Source organism: Mytilus edulis, chromosome 5 (assembly GCF_963676685.1).
Source record: "Mytilus edulis chromosome 5, xbMytEdul2.2, whole genome shotgun sequence".
In the NCBI taxonomy this organism is placed as follows: Eukaryota; Metazoa; Mollusca; class Bivalvia; order Mytilida; family Mytilidae; genus Mytilus; species Mytilus edulis.
Window position 1 is genome coordinate 59,852,078 of NC_092348.1, and position 26,816 is coordinate 59,878,893.

The following is a 26,816-nucleotide window of genomic DNA, read 5'->3' on the forward strand; positions in this document are numbered from 1 at the left end:
GTTCCTTTATTTTCTCAACATAATGAAGTCGATAATGGAATGCGGTGTGGGACAATTGAGTTAGGCCGCTTTGTACAAATATTAAGAACTTTATTCTTGGAACGTTATTAACTCTTGAAGATTTGTTCATCTAAGTGTACAATGCAGAAATTTGCTCGCATCATGTAGTAACAAACTGAAATTTCATTCATATTGAAAGTGGAACTTGTCGTTGCTATACCTACATGTAAAAGTAAAACCAAAGAGCTGCAAAGGGATAAATTAAAAACAAAGTCCTATAGAAAAACAAGGGATATGGGGTATCCATCCATGATTTAAAATCAGTAAATGCACAACAAAATAACATACAAAAACCAAAGGAATAGCGATTTTATTGCCACTCTTCAAAGTCACAGTGAGACCTAAACACTGAGCACAAAAACTCTCATCTCACTGCAATGTATGTTTTAATAACATTAATTATGACAAATCTTTGAAAGATAGCATCTGTCGATATAGAGTTTCAATCGGTAGTTGACAATAACGTATTTTATTGGCGTCCGTATAAGCAATGCATGGTTGCTGTTTTATCAAATGCTGAATCGTCAGATTCTGTACCATCCATGTAAAACTGCACCTGAAAAGATATATAGATAGACACAATTTTCGAACTTGTGCTAAGTGTTCTTAAAGTGTTGGGGCTATATTGTAATCCCCCGGGTCGGGTCCATCCGTTCGTAAGTCAATTTAACACCATGATGCGTGCAACTTATTTTTGACAATTCACTTTTAACACACGATATTTGTCAGATAAGTGTATACGTGTGATGGATGAACGAATAAAGAAAGAAACCAAGAAAGAAACTAACGAACGAACGAACGAACGAACGAACGAATGTTCTAGCAAACGAAAGAATGATGAACTTACTTACGGACGGACCGACAGATCTACAGAAGACAACGACGATGATGATGATGGCTATATAACGCTCAAAGGCAAATTAAATGCATTTTCAAGGAAAAATAAGTTATTGTGAACCCTCCATTGAACAATACAGACAAACTAATCTGAATGTTGAACTTGCTTTTACACAAGGTAGCCGTCCAAAAGAAGACACGTTACCATACCCGGGCGTTATATTTTAACTTTGTTCTTACTCCTTAATGCAGCATGCTTAGCGGATAGGCAGTAAAAAAATAATTTTGTATGACCTTGCTGAGGATCGAACCCATTACTTCCTACTCCCGGGGCGAGAACACTAAGTCTACCATGTATCACCGAAACGGTATGCCACACAATGTTCAATATCAATCAGTTAACTAATTCATAACCTAAAGATTTGAATCAATACAAATCTAACTGAATGACTGAACAAGGACATGGGAAATTTTGCATCTTATTTCAAACGTAAAATATTGATCCAATTAATAAATGATGTATTATAAAGCATTTCAAAGCATATTTGGCACTCAGCATATATGTATTTTGCAATGTTTTCCAACCCATTTAATTAGAGGCAAAACAGATAAATATACAAAACTTTAAATATGAAAGAAAAAAATATAAAGTAGTATAGTTTTTCTTAGGTATTTGAATCTACAACATTAAAACTAAAATTTGGGATTTTTTTCATCGTTGAAAGCATACTAGCGGCTTCTAGTTATTTAAAAAAAAAGTTGTTACATTGTCGCCACTCCCATCACTCATTCTCAATTATGTTCTACTCTCTTTCCAATTATAACAAACATTGTACCCCGTATTTCCAATTATTCATAAACCTGTAATACATAGACAATAACTGATAAGTGTCTTTAAATGACAGTTGTATGACGTTATGCACGATATTGAGTCTCAAATGGTAACGTAAAATTTTTACGTTTTACGGCGATTACCGATTATTTGAGATAAGTTTTGTATTTCGCTTGCAATTTTTTTTTTGTACATCAATATGTTGTACTGAATATGCACGAGTAATATTTCCCAATGAAAGTAACGTAAGCAACAAACAACAAAATATATCGTATTTTAGTAATGCATAAACTATATGAAATGAGAAGATATATATACGGTATGATGAGTGCCAATGAGACAACTCTCTACCATGTTCACACATTCAGCTGAAGACGGGTTCGCAAAAAAAAGAATCTAGAATGGTCGCTCAAGGTGAATAATTATCTTTTGTAACATAACAACTAATTTCAACAGTAAAAAACAAATAACAAAACATTGTCCAATTTGAAACAGAAGTGTACGAGCTGCCCTACGCTTCAGACTTGACATTAACTAAACATGCATGCTGAAATAGACATGTTTGATTTTGTTACACAATCATACACATTCAAGTTTTGAAATCGATAATTGTCATCGTAGAAAAGACTGCTGTTCATGTGTGCATGTTATCAAAAGGAAAGGTGTAATCATTATTGCTCTAAATGTTTGAAAACAAACAGAACGTATATATAAGTAATCGTTAATTCGCATAAGGTCAAACAATACGTCATTGGAATGCGACTCCAATACACATTCTGAGGTCACGCAGGTTCATACAATACTCAGTCCGGCAGTGGACAGAGCTTTAAAGCGATACCTTTATAACATACAGATACAGCATACCGATATCTGTAGGGTTGAATCTGTAAAGTAGGACACCCAATTGCAGAATAAATATATATATACTGACCATTTCAGAATTCAAAAATGAATGCAGTTTCACAAATTTGTCATTTTCTTTACTTGCTTCTAAACATAATGTTTCTAGATGACGATTAGGATTCTCAGTCAGATCGTCAAGCAATAGTCCTGAAAAAATATATTCCATTAACATATATATCTAGACTCATCTCGAGAATCAATTATAACAATTAAATTAACTAACCAATACATGTATATCTAATCATTTTTAAAGTACTAGAAGTAAGCTATTTTGTGAAACGGTGTCTTTTTTTCTTAAATACTCGAACACGCATTTTTAAATTTCTGCAGACCTTTGTTCACAACATTTGCCATTCTGTATATATAATCATTATGATTATTCATAATAGTGCTGACAAAAATATTTGGAGATGGTAATGGCTTCAAACCTTGTGTTATTGAAGTAAGGTTGTTTTTATTGACTGATGTTATTTTCGTAAGTCATGGTCTACTCGAGTTCTATGCACGTGTTGTTACTACTTTTCATAAAAAAAAATGGAAAACAACACGTTTAATAATTTCTTGCGTCCGAAGCGCTTTTCTGGATTTACATTCATCAGGAACGCTCAAAGCCAAACATTTTAAAATCCGAAGACAGATAAGTATCGAAAATCGTTGAAGAGCTATATGTCAAAAATACCTAAAATAAATAGCCATATTCATCTAAGGCCAACTTTGCCTGAGGGAGTTGAAACCTTAGTTTCATAATACTTTCAAAATTTATTAACGGACAATTTTAGTAAACTTTGTTAAATGTGTCCCATTGCTGTATTCCTTACAGGTAGATGATGGATAGATGTGTGGATGGCGAGCTGTTTAACGTCCAAGGCCATAAAAAAAAAAAGAATAGGTGTGTTTGCCCAAACCCTACCTACCCAGAAAAAAGCTGCCTACTCAAAATCTTTTATTGTCCTGATTTGAAGAAGTTTTTTTTTTAATCGGATAGCCATGAAGACTTATAAACCATAGATACTGCAATTTTTATTTTTTTTTGCGGAAAAAAGAAAGAAAATGCATACCTACATACCCAATGTCTCAACCTTAGGGTAGGGTTTGGGCAAACCTAAATATATTTAATTGTGGCCCAGTGGTAAACTTTATGCATATGCATGACGAAAACGAGATGTGATATGAATATAAATCATGTTTTGTACTAGACAGACACGCTGAGTAGAAAGATATACCAAAGAATACATACTAGATATGATCCTGATAAAAGTTGCATCAACTTTGCTTTTCTATAAAAAAAATACATTTACCTTGCAAACGTGACATGAGATCATTATCTGGAGAATTTGAATCATGCTTTTCCTGGAGTTTTCTAACCATTTTCTTTATAATCTCATCTGTGATATTGAAGCAATTCTTCTTCGAGGCTGCCAGCAAGTAGTTTACATATTCAATTGGTACATCCTGACTTTGACTGGACGACCATTCAGAATAGAAAAGGATGGCTTCTTTGTCCGCCCTATATGGTAAAACACATAATATGTTTTATATCAATTCAAATTAGCGTATTTCAGCAAGAAACTTAAAGCGAAATTATGTTCCTCTTGCTATGTTGATGTTACAAAATTTTCCTCCATGCTTGGGTTGCATAAATTTGCGGTTGGGTGTGTGTGAGCTTTTGTTATTTTTTTTGTCTTGACTTTTAGATGAGTACGTTAAATGCACTTTCTTTTGTTTTCTAATTTATCAAGTATGGGAGATGTTTTTTTTCATAAATTATTTATGATATATTATACACAATATAAATTCTGCTTTGTGCATTTTGAACTAAGTTACTCCATAGAAATCAACTGAAACAAATGAAGCTTTTAATAATCGTTTTACACAGAAGTTTAAAGTATTTTAATTCTAAGGGAGCTACCATTTTATTTTTATGGGGGGGGCTAGGATGAAAAATTTTGTCCTGCATTTTTTTTTAGTTGTAATCTCTGTCCTGCCTTTTTATTTTTCACTCTATTCGGTCCTGCCTTTTTTTTATTAGTTTATCCTGACTTTTTTTACCTAAATTGTCATCCTGCCTTTTTTTTTTGCAAAGTGTCTCATCCTGCCTTTTTTTTAACTCAAAACTCCTGTCCTGCCTATTTTTTTCAAATTTCATCCTAGCCCCCCATAAAAATCAAATGGTAGCTCCCTAATGAACATATACTAGAACTTCACTTGTGCTACGGTTAGGTGTAGTAATTTCTATCAAGCTCGTACAATTCATTTTATTTCTGTGAAATAAATAAAATAATTTAAAAAAAATCTCCTGGTGATTTTACTGGTAAGCACATATTTGATAGACGACAACAAATATATGAGAGTAAAACTATCAATAATGCGGGGTTTTATTTGCTGACGAGATATTTGTGTTACTGACAAGGAACACAGATGTTGATCCAGGATTTTAAAAAGTAGCGGGCCATCAAACTTGAAAAAAATTGAAGATAAGCGTTAAAAAGTCTGAATTAGCTATAAATGATTATATAAAAAGGGGGAGGGTGAGCACCACCCACTAAATCCGCCACTGGAACAGATTGATACGGTAAGAAGACTATATGTATATACTAAGTTCCTTGACTTGTCGTATAGTGCATTTTGATGTGGCTCTATTTGTGACTTTAATGTTGCAGTTAGCAGAACAGTAGTATTAAAACAATAAGATAAGGACTCCTTACTTATATATGAAGCATATTTTCAAGCTTTCATTATTCATCAATCTTGACATGTTACTATACAATGCAAGAAGACCTCTTAATAAAAGAAAAGGGTATAAAACACGAGATTAAGGAAATTTATTTGATATGTAACTTCTTTCTCGTTATGTAGGAGGGAACGTGATTATGCTTATACGGTCTATAAAATCAAAAACCTCTGAAGCTGTGAAAATTGTCCTGGTTCTTTATCATAGGTGATATCTGCTCTAGATCTGTTGGAAATTGGTAGTGGCGACAGATTAGATGTATCTTTCTGTGGTTCAAATACTAAAAAAGAAACGATTATTCATGTAATTTAAATGCTGATTTACTGATGTGGTTAAAATGTATTTTATTTGTTAAATCAAGATAGTTTTTTTAATTATTTTTTTCACGTTTATATTTGTTTGTTTGTTTTGTTATTCAAAGCTTTAGATAACTTTTTAAGTTAACACTACCAGAACTCCGTCATAAGATTTCAATCTGAGCTATGTTCATAGTGACATATAATATCTAAGAATTCGAATACAAGCTTTTATACTAAGCATGAGTGCTGCATGGTGCACCTGGAAACTAAATTTAAATTAACTTTCCGCAAAATATTTTTTCGTAAACAAAAAACAAAATACTTGACAACGTCAGAATTCCACAGTAAATAAATCGATTAATACGTGCAAATAGGTAGATTAATTCTATCAAAATAAATTTATCCAAATCTTTGAATTACATAACAAGCAAATATATATATACGTTGATCTTGGTTTAACAGACAAATAAGTTAAATTACGCAGTTTTAATGTGGTACTTGTTTATCACATTCAAGATAACTTGGTAATCATGTATACATGTACCTTCCCGGACATATCTTTTGAAACTGTACTCGATTTGTTTTGTTTTTACACTTTATGACTCAATTGAAAACAAAGAAGCACATATATATTTAAGAGAGGCAAAAGTAATAAAGAAGTATTCAAAATCATACGTCGACAATACACTGCCAGAATCATTGCAAAAAAAAAGACCAAAAGTCAAATAACAGTGCACAAAACACAACATTAAAAAATAGACTTAACAACACAAAATCCACCAGAAACCTGGGGGTCTCAGGTGTTGTGAAAGGGTAAGCAGATCCTAGATTCAAGATAAATATCTAAGGGGTTAAATTGGAGGTCACAAGAATACGGATTCAATGAGTTCGAAGTATTCATTTGCAAGTGAATAATTTATCATCGATGTTTTTTTACTTATTTTGACAAATTTGAATCATACTGGCTTTTAAAAGCGAATTCCTATTTCACTTCATTTTCATTTATAATTGAACAAAAAAAAATCTTATTCTATATCTCGTAGCTATAGTGCCCGTTTAACCCAATACAATTCTACAGAAAGTAACACTTTAAATTTTGTATATTAATCAGTCGCTCTTAATATTGAAGTAGGTTTCAACCGTTCAGTTCAGTTCATTTTAAATTTGTGTATGATCCTATCTTAATAGTCGATCAACATAGGTATTGTGTTAAAATAAATGTTCTGAAATAGAACTACTGACTGGCACTATTAACTTAGAAGGAAAAAAGAAAATGCTCATAGGCGCTTTTTATCGACCACCTGATAAAACAGATGACACCTACCTGAATAAAATGAAAGACGAAATAAATAACATCAGATCAAAACATCAAAAAGACATATTCCTTATTGGTGGCGATTTCAACTTACCCGATATCAACTGGGCAGAACAAACTATAGACCATAGACAGTATCCTACCAGAACCAACCAGGCATTCTTGGAACTTGTAGCTGACAACGGGCTAGAACAAATTGTGGACTTCCCAACACGAAAAGAGAATACCCTAGATTTATTGCTTACATCTCATCCTTCATTTAAATTAAGATGCAAACCATTACCATCAATAGGAAACAGCGACCATGACATCGTCCTCCTAGATATGGCTTGTAAACCACTTAAACCTAAACCAGTCAGAAGAAAAATATTTCTATGGAAAAAAGCGGAAATACATAATATAAAGGAAGATCTACAAAACTTTATAACTACCTTCAAAAACATCAAAGATAGAAGCGTTGAGTCTTTATGGCAGGCATTTAAAACAGCTGTACAAACCACCATAGAGAAAAGAGTACCAACGAAAATGACCCTTGGAAGAAACACTCATCCATGGATCAATACAACCATTAGACGCAAAATAAACCAAAAGCAGAAAGCACACAAGAAGGCGAGAAAAACTAAAAAGAAAAGAGACAAGGATAGGTATAAAAGACTACAACAAGAAGTGCAGTGGGAGGTCCGTCAAGCCAACAAGAAGTATATGGAAGAGGTCAGTTCAGACTATAGAGATAATGCAAAGAAATTCTGGTCTTATATCAAGAGCAAAGGTCAGGAATGGACAGGAGTGGCACCGCTAAAAAACAAAATGGGATTTCTGCAAAGTGATAACAAGAGTAAAGCTGACATTTTAAACGACCAATTCCAGTCAGTATTTACCAAAGAAAACCTAAATAACTTTCCAGATAAAGGTAAAAGTCCATACTCCACCATGAAGGACATAAAAATTAGTACCAACGGAGTCCACAAATTATTAAAAAACCTGAAACCGCATAAAGCTACTGGTCCCGATTCAATACCAGCCTTTATACTGAAAGCAGCAGCAGAACAACTTGCTCCTATACTCACAGACCTATATCAAACATCATTGAACACTGGTGAAGTCCCGCAAGATTGGAGAGATGCCAATGTAGTTCCACTTTTTAAAAAAGACGAAAGGCACCTAGCATCTAACTACAGACCAGTATCTCTAACTTCCATCACATGTAAGGTCTTAGAACATATTGTACATAGCAACATCATGGACCACTTTGACAAAAATAAAATACTAACTGATGCACAACACGGATTCCGCAAAAGACGATCATGCGAATCCCAACTAATCGTAACCATCAACGACATTGCATCGAAATTAAAAAGTAGCGGCCAAGTAGACATCATCCTGCTTGACTTTGCAAAAGCATTTGACAAGGTACCACATCACCGCCTCCTACACAAGTTGGAATACTACGGCGTCAACCCCAAAACCAATAAATGGATTCGCTCCTTCCTACATAACAGAAAACAGAGCGTGATATTAGAGGGTGCCGTCTCTTCACAAGTACCAGTACTCTCTGGTGTACCCCAAGGCACAGTCCTTGGTCCATTACTGTTCCTGGCCTACATTAATGACATGCCAGAAACAGCATCTACATCAGAGACCAAATTGTTCGCGGATGACAGCCTTCTCTTTCGTACCATCACCAACCAAGCTGACAGTGAACTTCTACAAAAGGACTTAACAGCATTGGAAGACTGGGAAAACAAATGGCAGATGAGTTTTAATGCCAAAAAATGCCTTGTCATTAGAATATCCCCCAAAAATAGACCAGTGATACAAACATCGTACCATCTTCACGGTCATACTCTAGACACAGAGGAAGCAAGTAAATATCTTGGAGTAACCATCAGCAACAACCTAACATGGGATAAACACATAGACAATACAGTAGGCAAAGGAAACAGAACGTTGGGGTTTATACGTAGAAACCTCAAAGGCTGTACAAAACCTGTAAAAGCAGCTGCATATGTGTCCATGGTAAGACCTGCAGTGGAATATGCAAGCACAGTATGGGACCCAACCGCCCAAAATAAAATCAAGGCAATTGAACAGGTGCAGAAAAGAGCAGCACGATTTGTGAATAACAACTACACAGACCGAACACCTGGCTGTGTCACAAATATGGTTAAAAATCTAAAGTGGGAAAGCCTCGAAGAACGGAGGAAAACAAATAGATTGTGCATGCTATTCAAGATCCAGCATGAACTTATAGATATAGACCGTCACCAATATTTGACCCCGAATGATAACCGGACCAGAGGTAAAAACCGCTTCTTCCAAGAAAGAACAAGTACAGACACCTATGGCCAATCTTTCTTCCCGAGGACAATCAGGGACTGGAACAACCTACCAACAACAGTTACAGCGACCAACACCGTTGAGGGATTCAGAGCTGCCCTGAAGGCATGCTCTGAAAGGAAGTAGGAAAACCAGTTGTAAATAATTTTAATTGTATATTTTTTTTTGCGAACGTTTTAAATGTAATTTGTAAATAGCCAAGAGAAATCTTTCTGTGTTGCCCGACACTGCGTAAAGTTTTCGCGCGGAACCATTAACATTCAGCAATGAATCCGGTTCCTTACCTGGAAGAAGAAGAAGAAGAAGAAATAAAAAAAACTCACCAATTTAAATGAGAGATGCCGATGCAAAATTAATTTCCTTTTAATGGTTATCAAACTTAAAATTTCAAACTGCTATTTTCAGCACTTTTGGCTATACCGTTTTGTCAGTTTTTATTTGTGCTGTTGTTAGAAGAAGAAGCTCCGATCATCACCAGGAAAACTGGGTTGCGTTCAACATCGTAGCACCAGTTAAATAATGTGACGTAGATTTATAATTATTGAACGTGTAGCTAGCCTAGCTGCTATCAATATCTATGTAACAGCTAGGCTAGCTACGCGTTCAACAGTCATAAATCTACGTAGCACTACGTAGCATTATCTAGCTGCTACGATGTTGAACGCAATCCTGGAAATCTTAGTCAATAATGTTAAAATCGAATCCACCTACCACGTGTTGAATTGGAACTCACAACCTCAGTGTTGCAGGAGTTTGTACTAAATAGTTTAAAGGTCGTCTTTTGGTCTTTAACAATGAGCAAAACCCATATGGTACAAAAGGCTGTAATAGGCGCACAGATTTTTGCAGTTTGAAAACTTTTTTTTTTTTATAAGTTTGTATTTAAGTATTTGCAAAGATAATCACTTCTCGGGGAATTTTAACACTTTCAGTAATGATGATCAGGTTCATCAAAAGGAATTGAAAAATATGACAAACACAAAACATATTCTAAGTAAGTATGTAGGTTTATATATACAAGTTTTAAAATATGGCACGAACTAGATAGTGTAATTTTCAAATTCATTTTATGTCTAAGAAATAGTTAATTGAATTTTACTAAGATAAAGTAAGTTTTGAAAACTGTTCAAGACATCCACTCATTTAAGTCACTATAGGCAATTGTATGGATTAAAATAAAAAAATAGAAGGATATATATCTGCTGGACAACAATGATGTGACTTAAACTGTGGACATGTATAAGATTGGACCGTATGAAATGAAATACATGTATTTTGTTGCTTTTACTCTCATCTGCTGACTAGGGAAAAAATCAAAATACAGGAAGTTTCACATATATTGTATTAATATAACCGGAAGAAAAGTGACTTTAGGAACTTTTACAATAATTCGCAAAGTGCTTTACATGAACTCTCGTTTTGAATTGAATATCCATATGAACTCTCGTTTTGATTTGAATATTAATATGAACTCTCGTTTTAAATTGAATATTTCCCATTTTAGTTTTAAGTTGAATATTTCTTGTTGTAAATGTTTCTTTATTCTTAAATATAATGTTTCTTATTTCAAATATCCAGAGATTATAGAGTTACTATTTTACAACTTAATCCGATGGCTGTCAAAAGTGTGAGAGATAATACATGTATCTAACACTCGAACTACAAAAGCAATTATCGCTATTTTATAAAGTTTAGCCGCAGGACAATAATCCACCTTTCTATGTGCTCATATTTTTCTTTACTCAGAGTAAATTTTGGTGTGTAAAAACGACCAAATTTGTCATTTCCTTGCGATGAATCGTACAAGTCCGACTCCTAGTACAAAGCAAGGTTGATTTATATCTCATTCGTGTGTAATCGTCTTGAGTATGCGTGTAATATTACCCACTGGATGTTAAACAACCACCACACAATCAATAATAAATTTCAACTTGTGATTTCGGAAAGAAACACTTAGCGTGTTTGACCTTTTACGATAAATATATAAAAATAATGCATTGTTTTAAGAACAAAGAGAAAACATTATTTACATAATCTTACAAACCTCTTTCATTATCAAGATGAATCTTAAATGGATTTTTCAAAAATCTTTCATAACGTTCGTACACTTCCATTTTGTCTCTTTTCAGTCTGAATCCAAAATGTAAAGAAATGACGATTTATAGACTTGAGAACTATTCAGTGAACTTTTAATTACAAATCTGTTTGTATCAGACTGAACACTTTTTAATATCGAAAAAAATACATTTGCACAATATATAGTAATATACATACTCATTTTTGCAAAATATATTTTTTATAAAAAGAAATAAAAAATATTTCAGATATAAATTAAAATTATAAAAAAAAATTTGTAGTTCAACTTTTCACTTGCGTTGATGTTATTTTTTTTAGGAATATAAAGTTCAACCTTTCTATCTTTTTCGAAAGGAAAAGTATATCCAAATATACCGAGTGGTAAATTGAATTATAGTGTATATTTTTCCATATTCCATTTATTTGTTATTCCTCAATACAAATGTATATGTTCCGCATTTAAAGTTGTTTGAGTACATGTAACAGAAAATGAAATGGTCATATAGTTCAAACTTGTTATTGTATCCTGTTAAATAAATTTGTCAACATCTAATAAATTTCAAACCATATTTTGATATTTAAAGAAAATAATTAATTTATTCTTAATTTTGATGCATAAAAATATCTCTGTATCATTACTACTGCAAATACGTTTTATAAAAATACAGATTATTTGATATTTTTCTGTCGAAATATGTCTTATATAGAACTAAAATATTACACAAACTACGCATTTAAATTGTCTGTAAGTTTTAAAAAAAAATGTAGATCCGGTCCCTCTCTGCACATACTTCACCCATTGGTGATCACGCTGACACTTATGATAGTATGACTACATATTCCTACGCAACACTCGCATTCACTTGTGATATTTTCAGAAGTTCAAAAAGATGTCAGGACAAGTCATTTTGACATATTGACCTTACGATTGAGTCGTTGGAATAAAAATCAAACAAAGAAAAAAACAGCGTTTGTCACGTGTTAGATGTGTCAATAACCTCAGCGTTGGGAAATATAAAAAAAACTTTTAATCATAGTTTCTTGTGTATATTTGGCAGCCTAGTATGACCAACATTATCACTGAACTAGTATACATTTTTGTTTAGGATCCAGCTGAGAGACACCTCTGGGTGCGGGAGTGTCTCGCTCCATTGAAGACCAATTGGTGGCCTTCGGCTGTGGTCTGCTCTTTTGTCGGGTTGTTGTCTTCGACGCATTCCCCATTTCCATTCTCAATTTTACTATTGCACATAGTTTTACACACCTTTACCCATTTATAGAACGGAGTGTCTATTCGTCCGGCTAGCCGATATTTAAAAATCTCTATTTGTCCGGCCTTCCGTTTCCGGATGCGCAAATCTTTAATACCAATAAAAGTTTCATGTGGCGCTGAAAGTGTCCCGGATGAGGTGTCGGATAACAAACGCGCGTATGCAATGGAAGTTTTGAGAATTGGAGATCGTGATTTTTATTTAAAGATGTCATAAAGAAAACTAGAGAGAATGTGATTGCTTTATTCATTAGTGACTCCAGAACAATAGCGTATATAGTGTACATGTAAACAGAGAGGAATAAAGCCTGACATGAAACTGAAATTGCTGATTTACCCCATGGAGGCAAAACGCATTCGGATAATGACTAAATCAAATAACTAGGGCTAATTATTTCTAAGTTCTACTACAACGATTGAACATGCACTGATCTACCTCGATTTGACCTGAATAGGATACTAGTATCAGCGGCCTGGTTGGGGTAACCCTCTTTTTTATTCTGTTCAACTCAATAAACATTTTTTTACTATATTTTTCTATCGCAAACTCAATCTTACTTTTTGTGAAGGTTACACGTACCTATACCGTTCTCTCTTATTTCCTATGAGTTAAAAAAAAAAAAAAAAAACATTTCAAACGACATGATTTGAACCAAACTCAGTCAAGAAAACAATAAATTCAGAATCTCCTTTCGGAATCATAGATGTTCATTGAAGGCAATAATTAACCTTACATGAAATTCATATAGGTAGAACAAATAAAAAGATGAGTCCTTTTTGCCCCTCCCCCAAACTCCTTTAGAATAAACACATCAGAATAAAATATATACTTTGTAGTATATTCATTTTGCATTTTGATTTGTTTTAGTGAATGAATGGAAATTATTTGCACAATTTTTTGCCAAGACTATAAGTGACTAATTCAAAAGTGTATTTGCTGCATAGATGTTGATATACGATTTAGACAATATTTCTCATAACTATACTCAGCGTGTATTTCCTTAAATCACGTTGTTATATCTACACCATTATATTTTGGCCGGACAAATAGCAAAACACCGTAAAAATGCTATTTTTCCGGCTTGCCGGATGAATAGACATTTTTGACTTTTTGTCAACCGGACGAAAAGCCACTGCCTTTATAGAAACCATCGAAAGAAGAAAAATATTTTAGGTCCATATTACGCGAAAGTTTGATTTACATTATGACTTAATTAACATTCTTAAACCATTCGTTCGAAATATATCTACTTAGAATATTTACATTAAACAATGTAAACAATTGAATGTAGAAAGTAAACTTTTTATAGAATGCAAAACTAAAGTACATTCAACAAGAAAAAGAAATAGAAGAAATTGGACTCATCAATCTTGCTTTCTTTACTAAAAGTTAACCGAAGAAATGTTTAGAAACAAAAAGAATAAAACAAAGACTAGGAATTTTAGTTTCAATCGAATATCTAAAGAAAAAAAAAGTTAGAATTTTATTAAAATTATATTTAAAATCAAGTTACAGAACGCCACTTCTGACATGTCTGATATAGAAATAATCAATATTTTCTAACTTGAATACATTAAACAAAGTAAAACAATGCGTATCACTCACACATTGTTGATAATATAAAGGAATTTCATGCGACTACAAGGTAGGCCTGTAACGTTTATTCATACCAAAGACAAAGAATGATTAAAAATGAAATATTGGTATTGTGTTCCTTGAGTTCCTATATTTTACTAGACTAATCAAAGTCTCACGACAACAAGACCGGAAGAAGAAAGTAGAGTTTTGTGTTCTGCGCAGATCCGGAAATTAAAAAACACGACAAAAAAAAATTGAACGATTTTGAGTTCATTAGTACGAAATTTTCCCGATTTTTTTTTTTGAATTTTCTACTGTAATAGGGGACTTCGTCCCCATAATATGAGACAGGCATTACCTGTAAATGGGGACGAAGTCTGTATGAATTATTTTTTTGTAACTTAAATATTGTTTTAAAAAAAAAAGAAACGGAAATACCGTAACGTTTCCGATTTTGGTTCTGTTGTTAGGGATTTAGTTGTGACGTTTATTTAAATTATGACGTCATATGCAATGTAAACAAAGAAACGCTATCATAAGGTAACGTTTTTTCATATCAAGGAATTATTAAAAATGAAATTGGTATTGCGTGTTCCTTCCTATTTTATACTAGACTGATCAAAAAGTTTCATACAAACGAGACCGGAAAAAGGAAGTACATTGTACATTTCTGCGCAGGTCCGGGATTTCAAAACACGACAAAAAAAATTTGAACGATTTTGAGTTCATTAGTACAATGAAAAATTCGGGAAATTTTCCCGTATTTTTTTTTTTTATTGAATTTTCTACTGTTATTAGGGACTCCGTCCCCATAATATGAGGCAGGCATAACCTGTGAATGGGGACGAAGTCTGTATGTATTCTTTTTTTACTTCAAACATGTTAATAAAGGATACGGAAATACCGTAACGTTCCCGATTTTGGTTCTGTTGTTAGGGATTTAGCTGTGACGTTCTTTAAGTTATGACGTCATATTCAATGTAAACAAAAGAAACGCTTCCATCAGGTAACGTTTTTTTCAAATCAAACAATTATTAAAAATGAAACTGTATTGAGTTCCAATCTTATATTTTACTAGACTGATAAATATATTTTTTTCAAAGTCTCATGAAAACAAGACAGATTTCTGCGCAAATGCGGGGAAAACCGGAACAGGAACTAGATCTGAAAAAAAAGTTAACGATTTTCAGTTCATTAGTAGAATGAAAAATTCGGGAAATTTTCCCGATTTTTTTTTTTTTTTATTTATTGATTTTTCTACCGTAATTGGGGACTTCGTCCCCATATTACTTTTTACATTTTTGTTCAATCCAGAAAATACTGATATTTATAATTTTGTAAATACATATAACATTTTGAAATAATATGAGGCAGGCATAACCTGTGAATGGGGACGAAGTCTGTATGTATTATTTTCTTAATTCAATTATGAAACCGAAATACCGTACGTAACGTTCCCGATTTTGGTTCTGTTGTTAGGGAATTAGCTGTAACGTTCTTTAAGTTATGACGTCATATTCGATGTAAACAAAAGAAACGCTTTCATCAGGTAACGTAACGTTTTTTTTCATATCAAACAATTATTAAAATTGAATTTGTATTGAGATCCAATCTTATGTTTTACTAGACTTGATACAACAAATTCTGATATAAAGTTATCAATCACGACCACGGCCGACACTCGGCTAACCGAGAGATAGGTCGGTTAATCTATATTGAGTATGCGGCTATATCGGCGGTTGGTCTGTTAATCGGGTTGGTTATACGTCTGTTAAGAGTAAAACGCACAATTTTAATATTAAAATCTATTTAATATACAGATTTTAGGTACATTATAAGAATCAAATCAAAAAAAGAAAAGTGTCTGACAAAATGATATTTATCATAGAACATTTTCCAACTGTAAAAACATTTCATAGTCTGCGCAATTTTCAGTAAAACTAAAAGGCGTCGCGCAAGTATGTAGTATTTATGCTTATACGCATAGCAATTTTTGTAATGAAAGGCGAAAAAAACAATTTTAGATATCATTTAAAGGACACAAAATCGTACTTTGGTTCTAAAATATGAATTGGAATTAGTAAATATTTCATAATTGTAATATAACGTGAGTAATACCACGTTTTAGTGAATATTATGGGAATAAAGTCTGTTAATGGGTTGGACAATTGAAATTGTGTCAGTTAAGAGTTATTTAGCCACGGCAATTGTTGTGTTACCTTTATATTTTCCCTTTGAAAAAGTTAAGAATGAGATGCTCTTGAGTAAAATGACAATACGCTGCAACAGTATCCTTCTAGTAAGAACATTTTGATTTTGACTTCCTTTGCATTTTATTAAGGGGTGTGTCACTTCAATATATGGATATGGATTGCCTGCTGGAATATGCATGAATCTATTATTAACGTTTTCTTCAGCCTTAATTTTTGTGTCTGTTCAAAGTAGCACGTTCTCAAATCCGTCCGAAAGTGTCTTTCTAATACAACACAGGGTACATATAACGTGTTGTCGTTCTCATATGCACATGATATTTGTCACTGGACGTTAAACTCTAAATCGTCAACATCATCCGATTGGTTCTTTTCTTCTATTACTGAATCATCTGTTGTTTACAAATCAGTCTAAAGAAGTAAATGGAAAGGAGCGAATGCAGCTACATTTGGTTATCTTAAGTTTTAATTAATTTTATTCCGTTTAATTCCTTTCTACATAAGTACAGAGGAGAACTGCAGTTGTCTGCATGTAAACTTTTAGCATTTATTACCAATATGAGTACATAGCAATCCGTTACTGTTTCAACACCCAGGGGTGTTTCATGTCTTTATTCTCAAACAGTTATTATTTTTTTCTATCTTTTTTTATTAATGCATCACTTCCTACTGTCCTTTTCTATTATTCTATATATATTCTGTGTTTCCAATCAGATTCTCGTGTATACAATGAGGGTCCGGATTGGGGGTGCTGTTTATTTCTATATTCTTTAAATTGTCTGTTACTTTTCTCTACATTTTATTTTTATCTTACTCATTATTATTTCTTTATTCTTTATATATTCTAGCATCCCAATATATTTTACTTACTGATGTTTAGTTACATTACGACGTTTATCTCTGATTTATATACTGGTTAATACCAATTTAGATACAAATGAGTGTCATTCATGACAACCTTAACAGAATCCACATGATATATGCGACCATTCTTGGATGAAATCAATATGTATAGATTATAACATGCCCTTTTCTATGTTAGCCCTGGTATCATCCTGAGACTCCCATATCGGCCTCGAGGCTTTAGCCGAGGGCCGATATGGGTCGAGGGATGATACCAGGGCAAATATGGAAAAATATGTTATAATTTTTAAGCTATTTTTCACATATTTAAGTGTTGCATAAAAGAGGGAAAAAAGTTCAATTATAACAATTTAATGAAACATAACAGGTAAATCTTAAAAAATTATCCGTATCCGTAACAAATATGTGATAAGATATAAATAACACATAGCTGAGAGGGTGATAGAGCAGATTGGGTCCCGAGAAAACATTGTCAACCGCGGCGAAGCCAAGGTTAACAATGTTTTTTTCGAGGGATACCGATCTGCTCTATCACCCTCTCAGCTATGTGATATTTGATTTATTATAATGAATGTCCTATCATCATTTTCTTTAACAGATGAGTTTTATTATAAAGTATTTTCTATGTAGTCACGTACTTGACAGCGTAACGGGTATTTGAAAAATCATCAGAAGTGAAAAAAATAGACAATAGTAGTGCATTAACTTGACATTTAAACGATACAACTTGAAGGATTAGGCCCGAAACGAGATAAAAGCTCTGCTATCAAGAAAAAAAATATTTTCAATTGTTGTTATTTTGTTATTGTTATTTATTTTATTTAAATTTTGGGTAAATACCCCTTTCAAAAGGCCTCATATCTGGCTGAGAAATATACATCACAATGAACATGATGAAATGTACATCACCAGTTGAAACCCATCGATGGTGAACGAATGCGTTTAATATCAACAATAAGCATAACACACAATGATTTATAGGTTTTAAAATAAAAATATTAACAAGTGAAATACGTTTTTCCAACAATTGTAAAAGAAATAAGTTTGAGTCGTTCCACGCTTCGTTGTATAGTAAATTAGAACTTTAAGAATTGTCTATAAAATAACTTGATGTAGATTCAATTCATTGTCGTTTAAACTGCCGATTTTTGATTGGTCTAGCCGAGAGGGTGACATTCTAAAAAATTGTCACCCGCTCAGCCATGTGATAGAGTAAATTAACACCTTCGTATTAGGCAATCAAAATATGGCATTTTAACATGATGTATAATAATACTTTGATATTACACTTTTTTATATCAGTTTTCAATATTCATGCCCTAAATTCATTGTTCATGTCAGTGTTTCCGTATTAATTACACCTTATGTAAGAATCCGGGGTTTTGATTGGTTAATAGCCAGTGTATTTTTCACCAATTTACTGTTATCAAATGAATATCGTTCATTTTTAACGCCGCCGGGGTATTTGCTAAAAGGATATGCCTTTTTTACCCTCTCTGCCGTGGTATTTGCCAAAAAATACTCTATCCGACTGGACGCTTGTAACGTCACGATCATCAATGCGTTTTAGTACATTAACATTCGGTGTAATTAAACAGATATATCATGTTATTGAGGGGTATTTGCGAAAAATACCAGTCTTGAGAATGAATTTCCCTCGCCTTACGGCTCGTGAAATTTAACATTCTCTCGACTGGTATTTTTCGCAAATACCCCTCCTTAACATGATATATCTGTTCAATATTATGTTTCATTGCTCATGTGTTGTTTCCGTATATTTTAGCCACTCGTCTTGAGCCTACCCATTTGATCCGATAACACCCCATACAGCAATAAAATTATACTTTTATTGCCATTCATAACTCTTAACAGACCAATTAACAGACCGGGTTTTATACATCCGACCCATTAACAGACCAGGTTTTAAATAAAGATTTATTTATGTCACCAAAATACAGATTTTTGTGTAGATTTTTCACACAATGATATCAATTTGGTTGACATACATAATGCCTGTCTTTGTTCGATGTTCAAAATATCGCATGCAAGTAAATTCAACCAACGTGTCTTTTTGTGTACATTTTGTGTGTGTAAAATGTGTATAAATTTATTGATGAGTAACACGCCTTTTCATTTTATAGATCGTACATCGAAGCTAGAAAAATAAAAATTACACCACTGGATTCAGTACATTGAATTGTTTTGTTAGACATGAATAATTTTTATGATACACATATATTTAAAAAGTTATACAATGAAACATGCAGAATTTCCAATGATTTCCTCGATAACACCTGATTAACAGACTTTAGCCAACCCGATTAACAGACCCACCGCCGATATAGCCACATACTCAATATAGATTAACCGACCAATCTCTCGGTTAGCCGAGTGTCGGTCGTGACGACGGTAAGTGATTTGGTGTGATTTTTTCCTTGGAGATAAAATTATTTAATCCTAATCACTCATTTTAAGTTTATCTACCTCTATATGCACCCAAGAAAAAAGTGCTAGTGTTTAATATCAAAAACAAATATAGAAATATGGAATTAGATAACCAAAATATACTTTTATTAATTTAATGATGCCAAATTTGACAACGGATGCGATATATTTTTATTTCCTTACAGGTCGTTCTGAGATTTGAAAAATAGCACGTTTCCGAATCTGTCAGTGTTTACCTTGACCTTTAAGACGAAATGTTATTAAGATCTGAAAGTATATAAACAGTCAATTCAGTTATAAATATGCATTTCCAAAAAGGAAGTTTCTTGTTAAGCAAGAAGAACGACAATAATGGATTACGAAATAAAACAGGTAACTAGATTTTTTTATTTTAATCTTTTGCTATGATCTAGAATTACATAAGACATATGCATATAATAATTAAAAAAGAAGGTACGGTATGCATCATGCCAATGAGACAACTCTCCACAAGAGAACAAATGACACAGCAATTAACAGCTAAAGGTCACCGTCAGTCTGTTTGTAAAAGAAATGAGAAAATAAGACGATAGTTAAATTATATATCAATAAAACAAGCTTTTCATCGGACATATATTCGTCCTTTCTAGAGTATATTTAGGAAGAATTTAGTAATGTGCACGTGTATCATTATGATAGACGTATTATTCGTCTGTTCAAACATTGTCCTTATTTTTTTATTGTCTACTCATCACTGCTCATGATTGTCTGTATTTGATTTCTTTTGGCCATGGAATTGTAAATTTACTTAATTTTCAAATCTTTGTATTAACACATATATGACCATGAAAAGAAGTTTACGAGAAAAAAAATCAATTTAAGGTTCCAAAGGTAGTTGTAGAGGTAGATTCAAATGGGAATGTGTCAGATGAAACAAAGGAAGAACATATTGACCCTTGGGCTGTCAGTACTAAAGAAACCGATGATGGACCAGAATGGAAAGGTCAGTGCTTTATTTTCAGTCAGAATACCTCTATACATATTTAGTGTAATTTCTTTAAACTTGTTTAAACACATTGTACCTTTGAGAATTGAAGGGGTTATTATTATTGTTTGCTAACATAATCAACCAGTAAAGGAAAATAACAAGTTATGATGTGGTGCGTCCAAATCGCTTTTCATCAACAAATAAAGATCAGAAATGTTTATAAATATGTATGCTTATACTGTGCTAAGAGTTGAACTTTGACAGTATTATTTATTGTTTTAGATATGACAGGCAAAGACAGGACAATTTACCTCATGACCGTCTTGATCAAAATTGCATTCATTTTTGGATTTTTATACCTATTTATTTGTGCACTTGGTTTCCTTGGAGATGCATTTCAGTTAGTTGGAGGTATGTCATGCATGTACATGCATGCGTAAAATATTTTTTAATTTAGAATTTTAGTAAAATGCATTACTAGTTTATATTTATATATAGCTCTTATATCATTTATTGTTCCACATCAATTTTCTGTACATTTTAATTTTCACAACCAATTGTGATAAAGTATCTTCTATTTGAAAATATATAATTTGAGACCTTTTACAACATCATATAATAAACTGTTGAGTATATGATATATAAGATCTTTAATATATTGCAGGGAAAACAGCAGGAAAGGTTTTCAGAGAGAACAAAATTCTTACCAACCCAGTAGCTGGTTTGATGATGGGAGTTCTGGTTACTGTTTTGTTACAGAGTTCATCCACTACAACGTCCATTATTATTACTATGGTAGGATCTGATAGTAAGTTTTGTTAAGGTTCTAAATAACACGATCATTACTTTTAAAATCATTCTGAATGTTCAAAGTCCTACAAAGTAAAATAACAAAAATATCGAACTTCGAGGAAAATTCTAAACCGAAAGTCCCAAATCAAATGGTAAAATCAAAGCTTAAACACATCAAACGAATGGATCATATCAACTGTCATATTCCTGACTAGGTTAAGGCATTCTCTTGTCTATAAAATGGTGGATTGTACCTTGTTTTATAGCTAGCTGAGAAAAGAAAGAACGAAAGAAAGTTTTCCTTGTGCAGGATAAAAACATTTTTGATTGACTTGTTTGATGCAAGCCATTAAACGTTTGCGTTGAAATGGAATATGGTCGATATGGCCATTTCATGTAAAGTTACTGTTTATGAAATTTAAGAATTGCCTGAAATGATTTTCTTTTATTTCCGTAGACATAGATAGTTGTATTAGGCACAACTTCTTTTTTGAATTGGATTCTTAACTGTTTCGGACGACATTAATAAATCTGATGTAGATAAAATGATTGTCAGATGTACCACATTATAATACTAATATCTACAGTTAAAATATACATGAAAGTTCAAACATAGGAACTTTAAACTTAATCTTTTCAGGCTCTGTATAAAATGCTTGCCATGGCAATTCAGTAAGAATTCATGTATTGCATTTTAGTTATTCCAATTAAGACTGCAATTCCTATGGTAATGGGAGCCAATATTGGAACCTCAGTTACAAATACCATAGTTTCATTGACCCAGTCCGGAGATCGAGAGGAGTTCCGGAAGGCGTTTGGTGGCGCTACAGTACACGACATGTTTAATTGGTTGTCTGTAATAATCCTTCTACCAATAGAAATAGCGTTTCATTATTTATATCACCTGACAAGCACCATTGTTGGAAGTTTACATTTAACAGAATCTGGAAAGAAAAAAGACATGTTGAAAATTATAACAAGACCGTTTACAGAGGTCATTGTTAAGGTAATATCATGATACAGATTGTCCTTAACAAGCATCAAATATTTTCCACTGGAAATTCAGCAATCAACAATCAATAAATCATCATTTATATTAAAATTTGAATAAGAAAGAAATTATATTTACGTATTATATATCTAGGATTGATTTTGTTTGCTAATCTTCCAGTGGAAGTATTTAATGCGTTTCCAGGACTAAAACAATTGAGCAATGCCTGTAAAAGTTAGGTTCTCTGATGTGGGATTCCCAGAAAATAGGGCTAGAAATTCAGACGGTAACTGTAAAAATAAGTATTTTGCATCAATTATCCGATCTTTTATTGTTCAACAATCGTTTACCGATGTTCAAATTCATCATTCAGTTAATAAGAAGGATAGAGTTTATAAACAAAATCTGGTGGAATCGCATGAACCCAAATATAATATTATAAGTGCTTCGGCAGGTTCAGAGTCCCCTGATATGCATACAGACTATCAAATTGGTTGAACTGTCGCAACATTTGTGTAGAGTTGATTTCAGTTCTTCTTCGTCAAACATCAATTGGAGAAGTTTTGTGTTAGGAGCACACCACTGCTGATGATTTCCGCCCCATGAACGTGCATGAGCGTAATGTATCGATTTAATAAATAACAGGTTTTACTTTTCCAGGTAAACAAACATGTAATCACAGACATTGCATTGAATGAAAATGGCGCATCAGACCGTTCGGTGTTACATCGTTGGTGCAAACAGATTAAGCAGCCCTTCAATACCACGATAGACCATCATAGTATTTACAGTAAGTGTATTTATTCTGTTTCTTTCAGTTAGTGTTATAACTAAAAGCTAATTTAACCCTAAAATATCTTCTCAACTATAACCAAGAATTGTATATACGGAGCTCACGCACATATAAAAATGAGCGTGTTCACATTAAAAATAACAATCAACCAGATAATTGATATTTATCAGTATTTCTTGAATATAATTTTATCATCGTTGTTATTTTTTGAGAAGAGTGAAAAGGTACAGATAGTTTCAATAAATAAATTGGCCCTCGAAGCTTCTTGTGATTACTTTGACAGTTTTACAAATGCTACTTTAATGAGTGTCTGGATTGAGTTTATAGAAATGATAATAATGTAATAAATATATAAAGACTGAAAAATGGCCAAATAAGAAGACAAATATTAAAGGATTCTTAAAAAAAAAGTTGAAAAGAAATAAAGAAAAGAGAATAATTGGCAAACGAAATGAAAAAAAATGATGATAATAGAGGGGGAGGACAGGGGTAAGGGAGACAGGAGAAAGGGGTATGAGAAAGGGGAAAGGGGGTAGGAGAAAGGAGAGGAAGGCTGGGAGAAAGGAGAAAAAGTTGGAGAAAGGAGAACAAATAAAATATCTCTCCTTTTAAAAAAATTTCTAATATTTCAAGAAAAAATATCTCAAATCAGATGTTTTATTCTAATGGGAGAAAGGATAACGGGGTAGGAGAAAGGAGAAGAGGGATGGGAGAAGGGTACCCCCTGTCCTCCCCCTCATAATAGCATAAAAAGTAAGAATACAGAAATGAGGACTCCTTCCAGACACCATTAAGTTTTTGAAATATATTTGTCTTATTTGTTGCTGTATGTGTTTTTGTTTTATTGAGACTTTACAATTATTTTCAGATTCAACAATAGTTCGTCAGTTGAAAAGACAAGATATTAATTATACTTTAGAAGGCTTTAACACAAACAATTCTTTTATCGATTGGAAAAGTGACGAGACACTAATGAAGACAATCAACGTAGAAAGATGTAAGTTTCAACTTTAAAGAAATGTATGACACGTGTATTATCTAGAGAAATTGACAACGTCGTCACAGATAAAATTGCGATAAACAGATTATCATTGGTCATCTCAACTCGATTGCTTTTCTAACTTTCGACGATCCGGATCATGCGAGAAAATCAATCTTGTTGAAATGCTCATCGATAATCTATAAGTACAAAAACACAAGAACCCTACCAAAAACCGGGGATGATCTGTGGAGTTCTGGCAGAGTAAAAAGATCCTGCTTTACATGTGGCACCCGTCGTGTTACTTATGTTAGAACAAACTGGGTGAATAGTATAAACTTGTTGGGTTATATTTATGGACGTAGCTACACTTGGAACATTTCCGGCATCATTTTTCTCATTTTACTCTAAATTGTTTGACTTAATATGAAAAATGAGATATGGTATGATTGCAAATGAGACATCTTATCACCCGAGTAAAACACAATACCGTATGGTTAGTAATAAAAGGCCCCGACATCAAAATGTGAAATAGTTCAAACGGGGAAGCTAACTGATTAATTCATAACATTCAATATATGCGAACTAGCCTGTTGTTATGGTCACAATATAAACTGTAAACTCATAGCATTGACAGTATTATAAAACATTGTCAAATAAAACATCTGAGGTACCATATTTTATACACAATTGTATGTACAATCTGGACGAAACACGTATCAGTTTTGAAAATGATCTCATTTTCAATATTATGTTTCATTTTATGGTAAAGCAAAGTTTTTACATAACTGAGATGTACTGAACTACTGATAATATTCAACATCTCCTTGAGTTAAGTTAAGTTTGTTTTCGGTTTTGTTTTTATCCATCTAGAATGACGGTTTTTGAAATAATTTCTATTGTTTGTCAGAAATGCTATTATTTTTGTAGGTGACAATTTGTTTGCCAAAACAGACTTGTCTGATTCCACTATCGGAATACTTCTTTTGCTTATTTCCCTTGGATTAATCGTGATATCTCTGATCCTTATGGTGAAACTGCTTAATTCACTCCTAAAGGGCTCAGTTGCTAAAATTGTCAAGAAGATCATCAACTCAGATTTCCCTGGAGCGTTTAAACATCTGACAGGATATGTTGCAATAATCGTTGGAACAGGTTTGTTATGATAATTCCTTTCTCTATTAGTATTTATATATTTATGTCTATTTTCTCCGCCATTAGAAGACACATATACAAACATTATATAACTGCACGCGTTTGTAAAAATGTGTTTTTTTTTCTTATAACCATAGAAAATTTTAACTTGAGAATTTGCTTTAACCTGTACGATGTATCTAGTTTATTATTAAAGACCGAATATTTATATAAGCTTTTTTCGTAGTTGTCAATAGTTTTTCTGGACGCAAACAAAAACCATAAAGAAAACATGATAAAACATAAACAAACATTCATGGGATTTGTAAAAAATGTGAACAAAACAGGGTGTCTACAATACTTTAACAAGATACACCATGGACCTTTTCAAAATTTATCTGCTAATGCTTGGAATTATCAAATTTGGTCAGTTTTTTCATCATGTTATTTTTCACTCCAACTTAATCTTGATATTCCTTTTTTCAGGAATGACGATTCTTGTCCAGAGTAGTTCTGTATTCACGTCAACGTTAACTCCTTTAGTTGGAGTAGGAGTTGTTAGCCTTGACAGGATGTACCCTCTGACTCTTGGTTCAAACATTGGAACTTGTATTACTGGAATACTTGCTGCGCTTGCAAGTCCAGCAAAGGCTATACCGCACGCACTACAGATTGCACTGTGTCATTTATTTTTTAATCTCTCGGGAATACTTTTGTTTTATCCTATACCCATTACAAGAAAAGCGCCAATCAACCTTGCAAAAAAGCTTGGAAATATCACTGCAAAATATCGTTGGTTCTCTGTCGTATATTTAATTATGATGTTCTTGGCTCTTCCGGGCTTCATTTTTGGACTATCTCTCGCAGGAACGTTACCATTTGCTATTATTGGCTCAATAATGTTATTTCTTATACTTTGTATTTGTATAATTAACTGTTGCCAATCAAAATGCAACAATTGTTTGCCGTCAATTTTGAAAAATTGGAACTTTTTGCCGTTGTGCTGCCATTCTTTTAAACCATTAGACAAAGTGATAAGAATAGTTTTTGGAGTATGTAGATGTTGTAAAAAAGAAATAGAAAATACAGTTTCTAAAAAAGAAGATGATCCAACCTTTTCTGATCACAGTTATGACAACACAGCATTTACAGTATTGTAGAATAAGCAGGACTTATATATATCATGTGATGCTCTGAAATTAAATCTGTTTAAGAACGGTTTACATGACAGACGTGACGGAAATTCGTTGAACACCAACAGTCAGTCATACAGTACGTTGTTCACTCGATTCCTTTCCACATGAATGAGATTCATGTAGGCAGCTATAAATCTCGATATGAACTCGTTACTTCTAAGTAGTATGATGGCGTTGTGTTAAAGACAATGTCTGCATTTATTAAC

The 26,816-nt window shown here is 32.9% G+C and overlaps 2 protein-coding genes across 2 annotated transcripts; one reads left to right on the top strand and one right to left on the bottom strand.

Annotated features, from left to right (window-relative positions):
* Positions 1–429: 429 nt before the first annotated feature.
* Positions 430–11,501, bottom strand: LOC139524098 (uncharacterized). Its single transcript, XM_071318666.1, has 5 exons — positions 11,359–11,501; positions 5,532–5,643; positions 3,931–4,139; positions 2,661–2,779; positions 430–616 (listed from the first exon to the last, which is right to left on the bottom strand). The coding sequence occupies exons 1-5, from the start codon at positions 11,426–11,428 to the stop codon at positions 530–532; spliced, it is 597 nt and encodes a 198-aa protein (XP_071174767.1). The 5' UTR covers positions 11,429–11,501; the 3' UTR covers positions 430–529.
* Positions 11,502–19,947: 8,446 nt separating this feature from the next.
* Positions 19,948–26,816, top strand: LOC139524099 (sodium-dependent phosphate transport protein 2B-like; the record flags this gene model as incomplete). Its single annotated transcript, XM_071318668.1, is given in 9 exon segments — positions 19,948–20,130; positions 20,620–20,740; positions 21,008–21,136; positions 21,390–21,533; positions 22,216–22,523; positions 23,169–23,298; positions 24,170–24,298; positions 25,211–25,435; positions 25,901–26,816. Coding segments are annotated over 9 exon segments (1,881 nt in total). The 5' UTR covers positions 19,948–20,109.